The sequence below is a fragment of the Citrus sinensis genome, chromosome 3 (genome assembly GCF_022201045.2).
Source record: "Citrus sinensis cultivar Valencia sweet orange chromosome 3, DVS_A1.0, whole genome shotgun sequence".
NCBI lineage: Eukaryota > Viridiplantae > Streptophyta > Magnoliopsida > Sapindales > Rutaceae > Citrus > Citrus sinensis.
The window spans coordinates 18708959-18721186 of record NC_068558.1 but is presented as its reverse complement, the minus strand read 5'-3'; the positions used below and the strand labels follow the sequence as shown (position 1 = coordinate 18721186).

Sequence of the window (12228 nt, the reverse complement as noted above, 5' to 3'; positions counted from 1 at the left end):
ATTACCATTATCATGGGCAGATGACAGTCGATTACCTAAATCTTGTGAACTGGTCTTACTAATTGGTGCCTAGAAAATGAAAATTAGTAATTAGTTCATAAATCAATTGTCTGCAGTAGTCTTCATTAAGAATAATTTCAATAAATTTGTTTTACCTTGGTCTTGGCTCTTTTCTTCTCATGATCACGAGTCGCCTTTAGGCAAGTCCTCTTTTATCCTGTTGAAGATTCACCTTCCTCTTTCCTCCTTTTAGTTTGAGGCCTACCAACTGATTTTATAGCTGTTGGTGGCTGCAAATTATTGTGAAGTACAAGCGGCCACTTTTTTTCATCTGGAACTAGTCTAAACTGATGTTTATAAGTCCCAATAAAAGCTGTCTTTTTCATATATGGATGCACATCGTCTTCAACATGATATCTCTTTGCATCTATAAAACAAAGGGCATGTTTGCAAGGAAGTCCATAGATTCCCCACTCACCACAGTCACAATTCTTCTTCGGCAAATCAACAATATTAATTTTTGTCACATCTTCAACCACCTTGAATGTCTCATTATGCCCGAAAATGATAGACATTGATCTTACTTCTACTCTTCCCTGAACAACCTTTATTTTCATAATTGGTGGAAGCTCATCATTCCATCCAAGGGCTGTCCCATGCCTCTTGTGAATTAAGGGCATGATTTTCCTTCGTATCTCCTCAAACTTCCTCACAATTGGCAAACCTCTGTAGTTGTTAATCCAATTGTTAAAAGATTCAATCATGTTATTAGTAATATGGCTGCATTTCGTGTGTGGGGGAAATAAATGCTTTGCCCAACATGCAATGGAAATTTTCATCAGCCATTCATAACCATCGGGAGTTATCTTCTTCAATTCTTCCATGTGAAAATGAAAGTCAACAGCGCTAGAACTCCTACAAGCCCTCCAGAACAGTGTTTTCAATAACAATCTAGGAAACTTGTTCTTAAAGTTTGTATAGATGTGTCTGTAGCAATACCTCTTTAATGACAGGGGAAACACCTTATCCAATGCATCGAGGACACCCTTTTGCCTATCACTCATGAAGCACAACCCTTCACCACCATTACAACCTACTTGGTCATATAATTGTTCCATAAAATACTGCCAAAACTTATTATTCTTAGTGTCAATTACACACATAGCCAAGGGGTAAATTATATAGTTTGCATCAATGCTGACAGTCGTTAAGAGTACTCATTTATATGGTCCTCTTGAGTGACAACCATCAACCTCGATAAATGGCCTGCACCCTTCAAAAAATTCTCTTCTATTGCCATCAATACAGAAGAAAAACGTCTTGAATGTCAGAAATTGAGCACCACCAAGCCAATCCCTTTCAAGAGAGATAGTAGAACCAAGATTAGAAATTAATAAAGCGTGCATGTACCTCAATAATTACTGTAACAGGTCTTATGGTCTTCACTAAGTAACTCAAGTGCTTTCCTTTTAGCCCTGTACAACCCCTGATTGTTGCATTCAATTCCATACCTCTACATCAAAGCAGCAGCAATAACAGAAATCTTGATGTCAGGATTTGCTTTGAACAGATGCAGATATGTGGCTGCTATCCAATCTGAAGTTGCCTCATAATTGTCATCAACTCTAAGACAAGAATGATCTGGTCAGTAAGTTTTAATCTGAAATGATCTCTTGTTCCAATTAGGACTTGCATGGATTCTCCAAGTGCAATTGGTGCAACACACACACACATGTCACTCTTGTTTTTTCATTATTTAACCTTTTCAGTTTGAATCCATTTTTAATTGCAAACACCTTCAACACTTTTCTAAACTCCCACACATTAACGAACAGTTGTCCAGGCCTCAACAATATCTCATCACTAATAGAATTAAACTCAAATCCACCTGCATGTTTTTCATATGTGATGCAAGCTTGTTCTTGGACAACATCATCATTTGAATCAACTCCACTCTCATCCCCAGATTCGTAGTCATCAAGATCATTACCACTGTTACCTCAATCTCCAAGACCATCATCTGGATCAAAGATATTTGGATCAGAATCATTTGGATAAGAGCCAATTGGATCAAAATTATGTGGATCAGTCTCATAATCATACTCAAATTCATCTCCAGATGCATCATAACAATTATCCAACTCTTCATTTCCACTTTCCACATCATAATTCAATTGTTTTGTGCACTTATCTGCTGAACTTTCAACCCTATTCAAATCTGGAATCACTTCATCAGGAGTCACTGCAAACCTAACCCAAATGTACCCCTTTACTCTTAACTGTTCAAATGCCTCTAACAAGTCTTTGTCAGTCAGAATTGTTTGCTGCTCAGTCTGCCATGGAAACATCACTTGAACCATTATCCCATTTGCATTCCTAATAGGATGACCCCAGCAAGCATCTCTAATATCAACCTACATTTTGTGCAAGCTATACTGCTTTGGAATAGCTAAACCAACTGCAAAAACTTTACTATCTATCACTGCCTTAATGTCAAAGTATAGCAAGCTGTATAAACAATGACAAAAATAATTAGCCTTAATAAAAATAACTGAAAAAAAATTGTTCACATAATACTGAGCTCTCACATTACATAACTGATGAATGAATTATCATTATTATTATTATTATTATTATTATTATTATTAGTAATTGGGCATATTGACTATATGCAAATGTGTAAATCTTTGTAACTTTTCTTACAATATAAAGTAAAATTCCTAAAATCAAACAATAGCATACAAAATGCAATAAGCAATCCTTTCAATTTTGCCAATTGCAGCAAGTTCCTGAAACTGGCATACCATCTCCAAAGGAATTTTGCCAATTGCAGGGTTAAATTCTTAAAATCAAACAAGAATATACAAAATGCAATAAACATTACTATTTAACAAATCATTTTTGCACTTTACAAATAATTTTCCAATGATCATCAACTTATTTTGATCATTACTTCAATTTTTCATAACCCTAAATATCATCTCAATTAATTGAAACATAACCTAAAGCAATTAAACTAGATTTTATGAAAATACGCACCTGGTACGCTCTTCATTGACATATTGCTCAGACGTCGACCGTGGCTGCAATTTAGTTCTTAACATGCTTAATCTCATAGTGTTTCTTACTGTATCTTCAAGTTCATATAAGTTGAAACCAGTGGGTATTATGGGGGAATGAAAGTCAGTAGATGAGAAGAAGTGGAGATGGATCGCCATCCCTTCAATTTTCACCGTGCTCCATGCTTTCTGTCACTGTGCATACAGTATGCACAGTGTCTAGTCTAATCAGTTTACTATTTCTTAACGATTTAAAAATTTTAAAATTTTACAATTACATTATTATCCTTACAAACCAAACGGCTCCCTAACGCTTATACACTTTTAGGGGTGTTATATGTCAATATATGCATATTTTCTCTCTAAGTGTAGCAAGAGCAAACCTCAGGGGAGGTATCCAAAAATAACCCAACGAAAATAAGACAAAAATGAGTGATAAGTAAGCGGGCCAGGTGGAGGCAGTTTTTAGATTACCTTGTTTTTAACGATTGTAAATTAGGGAGAACTACAAATTTTTATGGTTCTCACATACTGAGCAATTCTCTATATAGTATACATTTTTTCTTTTAACAGACTAAATGTATAAGTTATATCCTTGTAACTATGCTTATTGCTCACCTTTCTATTGTAACACAATGTTATCTAAACTTGTAATAAGGTTTTGTATTTATTAGTGTGTGGGGTTCTTAGGCCGCGCAAGGAGTCTGCTTAACTTGATATTAGCATGACAGACATAGATGTAGCAAGTTGGCATGATTTCTTGTGGGACAACAGTGAATGGTTTCATTAATTGAAGAATCCTACTCCTTTTTGTTACGGGATTTGATACTTAAGGCTTTATGGACTCTTTAAGGTGAAATCCTAGTGCTACACACAATAAGGTTGGCATGTAACAAAAGGGGACACGAAAAAAAGTAGAGAAGTAAATTGATACGTGCCTCCCTAAATACTAGAGTTGGTGCAAACTTCATGGTTTTGTAATCTTTGAGTCTTCAATCTTCAACTATTATTACGATTAATCCTAGTTACAACTAGATATTAACCATTCCAAGACATCAATTCAAGTAATCAATATTAAACAAGTTGACAAAACCAAAAATCAATGAAAACAAGAAAGTAGAAGCAATAAATTAAGAAGACAACAATTTAAGCGGTTCAGTCACTATGGACCGACATCTGCACTAAAACTTTTATTAATAGCGTCACTCAAGGACTTCACATGACAGAGCAAGTTATAGGGAACAAGACTATATAACTCTTTCTCTCTCTAAAACTCACTTTTGTTATTGGTAATTGTTAAACAAAGATCAGTCTATATCTAATTAGCCTTAGAGCAAATTTTGAATTACCTGTAGTTAGAATGACTATTGTTTGGGAGAAAGTTTCACTAGGCCAAGTGTCACTTCTGGATTGGCTACAAGGTCCCCTTCAATAGGATAGAAATGGGCTGGATTGATAGGCTTTGTCTACAATCCACAATAAGGTCCAAGAATGCATCCAAGTGTTAGTATGGCCCAAATATACCCCATGTTGCAACTTTGACTTCTGTTTATTGACTTGCGAAGACTAGGCACTTTTTGCATAGAATAGTGGTGTAAGAGCAATTGTGTTGGTGACCTAGGGTTGATATGGTTTTAAAACATGGTTATGGAATATGGAGAATACTATTATGGAATGTGACTATAAAATATGGTTGTAAACTAGTGAAAACTCTAATTGCAAACTTGAATTTAAAGATGGTGTTTGAGAGTTTTGGTAATTGAAATATGTAATTATAGAGTTTTGGATGTGTTTCTAATGCGGGACAGTGATTTTGAAAAATTGTAGTGGCTGACTTTACCTAATATGGTTGTAACTATTCTTGGTAATAGGGCTGCAGATCACTGGCTTCAATGACTTTGATTAAGAATGGAAGCTTGTTCGTAACTAGAAAAGACTCTACGATGGTGAAGGAAACATAATGGGGTTTGTTTAGGATTACTTATGGCTTAAGATAGGCCTATAATGGTGGTTTTGATCAAAAGAGATATTTTCTCCATGATTAATCATGCACATGTTGCAAAGTTGTTGTTCATGGCTGAGAATTGTAGAGAATCACAAAGATCTAATTGTTAGAGTGAAGGTTCTTTTTGAATGGTGAATAAAGACTTTGTTTATAAGTTTTGGCTCAGTAAACCTTAATCCTACAAGGTAGATGCAATCCTTCAATGAAAAGGAATTCAGTTGTGTTTTCCTCTTTAGATATGATCATGATTCCCTTAGGGATTCAGTTGTTCTACTTATCCACTAAGTAGTATCACTTATAAAATTATGTTAAGTTTAGGACGGAATCAGAGTTTCTAGAAGGCTTAATAAGCCTGGGTTAGAGATTGCCGCAAGATCGAAGACACTCATCTTGCTTAAACTCATTTGTGGGCCTGTGCACCATTGTATAGGATTGGATCTCTTGTGGATTTTCTACAATTATAGGTTTTCCACTAGCTTGAACAAGATATTCCCTTATATGCCAAGTATACACCAAGTGAGATTAACTAAGAGTTCAATGCACATTATGCCTCATTTATACACTTCTGTGCCTTCTAAAGTAAAATACTTTGGAATAGTGGCCTAGGTCCATCATAAACACATTGCTTGTATTTCGATTGGGTGTTTTGACACTCCATAAAAGTACGCAAAACTTCAATTTACCCCCAAATACCATGATTTCTTCATGAAATTTAACCACCAAAAGGATAAATTCATATTTGAACAAATGTCCCAACGGTCATGTAACTGAAAAATATCAAAGTTCTTATCTTTTCAACCTTTTTATATAGGCTAATTTCAACTGAGCCCAAGTGTTTCAACAAATTTCAACATGCCCTCAAATGTTTCACTAAAATTTCACTTGGCGCCTAAATTACTAATTCTCTTATTTTATTTTGAATTGCTTATTTTTCTAATTCATATGATTGTAAAATTATAATTTCATTATAAATTATATTATTTACCCATTAAATTCATGATTTAAAGATGAATATACCAAACGAATTTTAATAAAAGAAATTATTGTTTAAATAAAAAAATAAGTAAAATTGGAATTTATAATACGCGAAATATTAATTAAAAAAGAAACCAACAAAATAAAAAAAATGTAAAATTAAGAGCAATAATTCCTAGTTTTGTTGATACAATAAGAAAATTTAGCATGCAAACAATAGACCAAATAAATTCAACTCATCTCACGATCAACCACCCACATAACTATTCAGACGCAGTAGCTATAAATCTCACACTACCATAAGCTTGTTTGTTCTTGAAATTATTTGATAGTTAAAATAATTTAATTTCATATTTATATGATAAAAAATTGTTATATATTTATTATTTTGTTGAAATTATTATATTTACTATATGTTTTGGGAATAAATAAGAAATTGGAAAAGAAGTGCCACGTGTTAATATTAAGATTTTAAGATTGTTGGTAGTTTTCAAGAGGTACCCAACCTATACTAGATGCACTTGATGTTGAGCCCATATACACCTGATGTTGAGCCCATACATGGGCTATGCCATGACATAATTAAAGTGGTAAAGGAAAGCCTCCCAAAAATATCAATCATGTAAAATATCTCCATCGCCCATAAAGAATATTTAATTTGGCAAGATTAAATGAGGAATATCTTGCTGGAAAAATGGGACAGCAAGCTATCACACCTGCAAAAAACAAAGGATAACACATCAAGGACAGTGCTCCTCAGCTGCCATGCTCAAAAGCTGCCCAAACAATGTTTGTAAAGTTGTCCTAGACCACACTACAACATACACCACATGTACAAGAAAATAACCCACGCCTTATAGCATCTTTCTTACTCCCCAAGCATTCTCTTAACAAACAAAAAATCATGATAAAGGTAAAAGGATAGGAGAATTTTGAAAAGGACAATCAAATCACCGCTAGAAAGGTGCCACATGGCAGGGGCAGCCAGGGTATTCCATATACAAGGCACACTAAGGTTCTATTTTTCACACACAACAAAACACACACACTCCACTAAAATTGTTGAGCATCGGAGTTCAACCTTTAGCCTCCATTTTAGAGACTTTGCAAGCTCTCAACTCCATAAATAGTTTAAGTAACTAACTTGAGCATCGGAGTGTGGTCGTTGACCACCGTTGGCTTCACCTCTAATCTCTTTTTGTTGTTTTGCAGGTCTAAAGGCGTTCCTTCAAGCTCTCACACTCCAGATCTGACCTCTCACCATTATTATCCTTCTCCCACTCTTCTTCATCTCTTTAAAAGTCCTAAAAAAACCCACATACTTCGATTAAGTGAGGTACCTTGTATTCCAAAAAATAAATTCATTGTTTTAATGAGGTTTGCCTCTTTCACTTGCACCCAAAATCCACTTACAACACTAGACATTATCATTTTTTATATTATAACTATAATTTTTTCTACAATAATTTTGATTTAAAAATTCTTGCACTTCAATACCAAATAAGATCCTAATCTTTTCAAAGACTAAACCTCAAAACCCCCATACAAATTTTGCTTACAGTAATAGAGCTAGGAAACAAGCTAAGGAACTTAACGCCATATATTGCAACACTATGATAATTACAAACAATGGACTAGTACATAAGAATCTCAAACACAAAAAAATCAATCCCAAATGAACATTCGTTTAGTTAAACACTCATAAAAACCCCCAAAAATAAAAAAACCAACAAAACCCTAAACCAAGAATTCCACAAAAATTAAAGGAAGATGGCAAGTAGGTAGTAGATGCCACAGTCCAGAGTGATTGCTGCCGTCATGGCAGCATTGATCTGCGATGTTGCCGTGCCGACATTGCAGCCTCATGTTGCCACCATCGCTTGTTAGTTGTAGCTGCTATGAGCCAACACTAGAGAGGAAGATAGAGAAAAAAAAGGAGAGAAGAACTAGGTTGAAGAAGACAAAGGCTCAGTTTGGTACAACTTTTCAAATAGAGCTTATCGAACTAGAGCTTTTACCCCAAAAAAATTTAGTTGTTTGATTGTCAATGAGAGCTTTTATTAAAAATTATAAAATTACCCTAATAGGAAAATTTTTTAAAGTTATGTTATAAAAAGAATGAAATAAGATTGTAAAATAAGTAAAAGATATTTTGGACATTTTAATAATTAAAAAAAATCAACTTCTACTCCCAAAATCCTAAAATTTGGGCTTTTACTAGTAGAGGCAAAATATCTTATTTAATCTTTAAAAGCTCTACTAAAAAAAAAACCCAAACAATGACAAAAATTTTGATAAGAGTTTATGAAATCATATAAACACTTATAATCACTAGACAAGCCATACCAAACAGGCATAAAGAACAGAAATAAAAAAAAAGAACGGAAAAAAAATTAAACGAGAAATTACAATTAAAAATATGATTTCTTTTTCCTTTTATTGAGGCTCAAATTTAAATGGATGGTATATCTTGTAATTTCTTTAATTTAAATGCCCTAATGGAATAAGAATATTTGTTTTTACCATTAACTCAGTTCTAATATTTAACATTTAAATATTATTACATTTCACTTTTTAATATTTTAATCCATCTGCCAATTTTGATATGAAGATCCTTAACATAGTTGTCAGTGAAATATGTTATTATTATGGGTAATATTGTATTTTAGTAAACAATCAATTGTTAAAACTGAAGATAGTTATTTAAGTTGGGATAATTCAACATTTACTGTGGCCTTAATTGTATAGATTTTTTTTTCGATAGAGGCTAATTATATGGATTGATCTTTGTAACTATATAACAAAATCTTGTATCTTTTTTTATGTTTAATGCTTTTGGTAATTAATTAATAGATTTCTCCCTCAAATATAGGTAAGAAACACTTACACTCAAATTTAAATGGACTGTGATACTCATTCCTTCAAATTTAAAAATGGCACACTTTACCCTCTCACACTAATAGCAGTTGATATATGTTAAATTATAATATAATTTCTGAAATACATTTAATCAATTTAAACTATTTTACAAACCATAACATCTAATAAATTGTGATATGTGATATGATTGTTGATAAGTTAAATTACCAAACTTTTTTAATTTAGAAATTTGACATAAACATAAACTATTTGTATATTAGATTTTCTTATAAAATCTTTCTTTTATTCCATTTCTATTGCATCATGGATTATATATTAATTTTATCTCTTACATAAAACAATGCATTCTCTCATTGATAACACATAAATAAGCTTCATTATACCTTCAAACATTGTATTGCCCAATTTATTTATATTTTTCAGTTTTAAAGCTAAAAATAGAAGAAAATAAACAAAATAAAAAAAAAAGATGAATTAGGGGCACTATATCCCAATGATATACAAGGTGTTCCTGTTTAGTGTCACCTTGTTGTGCCAACATATCTCGTATGACAAATTGGCAATAGGAGATACTATAAGGTAAGCCATCGAAGAATTTTCCTTGAATCGGTGCTTTCATTGTGGGAAGGGTCTTCACTGTTTGTCAAAATTTGAAGGATTCTTTTGTTTTTATTTCCACTCAAGTGTACGTTCAGATGAAAGAGAGCTTTTCAATCAAGCTTTTCATCTCTTTCATGTTTTTTTTTTAAGGTTGCATAATGTAATTGTAATATCCTATATTGTTAATGAGAGAGGTGTGTGACTGGTTTTAGAAGTTGTTGAGTGTTAGAAAATGCATATTTTTAAAGGAGAAAACCGTCATTTTACATTTCAAGTCTTACTAACAACCCTTACTTTTATGTATTTAACCTTCTTGTGGTTTAATTACATGTGCTTTATTTTAATTAAGTATTTTATGTATTTTAGGGGCATTATAGTCATTTCACAATAAAGGAGAGATCAGACGGCAAAACGGACATCACTTTTAAACTCAGGACGGTCGAAAACCTTAAGAGGAGCATAAAAGGAAAAATGGCACTATTCACATGTATGGTACTATTCACGTATACGGTACTGTTCACAGCACTGTTCACATAGACGGATCGATGACGTGGCATTGACTGATGAGGTGTCACGATCCTGTTGGACTAAAATTCTTATGTACTGTTGATGGTGACGTGGCAGCATATCAGTTGATGAAAAATCTCGCGTACGGTACATGCATCACACAGGATTATTTTCAACCAAATCGCGTTACTGTTCATCCGAGTCAAACCGCGTTACTGTTCATCCGCGTGGTCAAACCGTGGACTGTTGACTGATGACGTGGCGCAATCCTGAGCGTCTAAACTGTTTTTAATCCGATGGCCATGATTTACTCCATGTATCTATAAAAAGGGGGCCTCCCCCCCTAATTTGATATCTCTGAATCCATTTTTGGGATCCATTTTCTGTAATTCCCTCTCCATCTTGTATTTTCTTCGTATTTTAATAAATTCCTATTTTGCCCCTAGTTCAATTATGAGTGGCTAATTTTCTTTTAAGCTTGGGTTTAAGGTGCAATCTCAACATGTGTCATGGGCTTAATTTGGTAAATTTATTTTTTCTTCCCCTCTAGTTTTTGTGGATGTTTTGACTTCTCGTCGACAAATAATAATAATCTTGTCTAGATACCGCCTTGGTTACACCGACTCTCTAGTATAAGGTTATTATTATTTGGCACGATAAGCCCTTAGCACCATATTGATTAGATGTGGTTCATGAGGTGTGGATTCCCCCCTCATGATTTAATTGGTATTAATAAGGAATATTTAGCCCATGATGCATGTTCATACGGATCCAGATACCCAAGTACGTCATTTCAATAGAATTCTCTTCAATTTCTTCTCGCCATTTCAATACCAATTTTAGAATTTATTCTCGCCATTTTAATTTAAGTTGTAGCATATTCCAAATCATTTCCACCACAAATCCAATCACCCATTCACAAAATTAATTCTACACAATTAAAATCCACCTCCTCGTGGGATCGACACTCGTCACCATTGATCTATACTATAATAGATTCGTGCGCTTGCGAGTACATTAAAATTTGCACAACAAGTTTTTGGCGCCGTTGCCGGGGAGGTAAGTAATTTTAATTAATAGAATTAATTTTTGTGAATAATTTCTTTTATTTGTTTTCTTGTATTTTTTTTATTATAAAAAAAAAGAGTGAATCTACATTTAAAGGTTAGTATTTCTTTTCTCTTTCTCTTCTTTAAAATTCTGTAATTTAATTTTCAATTTATTTTTCTTTGTAATTTATTATTATTATTTTTAATTTAATTTTTAGTTAATTTATTTCACGTATTTGTTTTTATGTATTTTTATAGAAAGGTTTTAATAGCGCAATAAGGTTAGTATCGTAATTTCTCCCTCTTCTTTATTTTTTTTTGTTTTGTTCTCATCCTTATTTTTATTTTATTTGTTTTGCATGCATGGTCGTAGGTTATTATTACCTAATCTTGAACCTATAGATCTTGAATTAGAAAAAACACTTCGCACACACAAACAAATTAAAAATAAAATGGATTTACAAGCACCACAGGAGAGGCCATTTAAGGACTATTTTAGTCCCTTAGCTAATTTGAGCACATCATGCATAAGATACCCAAATGTAGCTGCTAGAAGTTTTGAACTAAAACCTAGTGTGCTAAATTGTCTCCCCACATTCTATGGCTTAGAAAATGAGGACCAATATAATCATCTGAATGATTTTCATGCCATTTGTCAAACATTTAAATATGAGAATTTTTCAGATGATGATGTTAAACTCAGATTATTCCCATTTTCTTTAAAAGATAGAGCTCGTTCATGGCTTAATACATTACCTGCTAATAGCATTACATCATGGGAACAAATGGTAACTAAATTTTTAAATAAATATTTCCCAGTGCATAAAACCAATGCTATTCGCAGGGAAATCTCAGAGTTTACCCAGAGAGAGGACGAGCAGTTTTTCGAAACATGGGAGCGATTCAATGGGCTACTCTTGAAGTGTCCACATCATGGGTATGAGAAATGGCACCAATGCCAATATTTTTTGGAGGGATTATTACCGAATGTGCAAGAATGCTAATGGCAACAAGTGGAGGAGAGCTAATGTCAAAAAGTGCATCAGAGATTTGGGAATTCTTCCAGCGACAAGCAGATAATTCCCAACAACGGAGTTGATCACTCAGGAATACTAGACGAATTAAGGGAGTAAATGAGGTTCAAATTGGCGAG

At 33.4% G+C, this 12228-nt stretch overlaps 1 protein-coding gene and 1 non-coding gene across 2 annotated transcripts; both read right to left on the bottom strand.

The window, feature by feature from the left end:
* Nucleotides 1–212: 212 nt before the first annotated feature.
* LOC107178850 (uncharacterized) lies at nucleotides 213–1118 on the bottom strand. The gene has a single exon (XM_052435802.1). It carries the CDS (start codon nucleotides 1116–1118, stop codon nucleotides 213–215), a length of 906 nt encoding a protein of 301 aa, XP_052291762.1.
* Nucleotides 1119–11911: 10793 nt separating this feature from the next.
* On the bottom strand, nucleotides 11912–12015 carry LOC127901668 (small nucleolar RNA R71). The gene has a single exon (XR_008053912.1). It is a non-coding gene; the product is annotated as a small nucleolar RNA R71 (small nucleolar RNA).
* Between the last annotated feature and the right edge of the window lie 213 nt (nucleotides 12016–12228).

Coding starts and splice junctions, on each gene's coding strand:
- LOC107178850 (XM_052435802.1), bottom strand. CDS start 1,118: ATGGAACAATTATATGACCAAGTAGGTTGTAATGGTGGTGAAGGGTTG.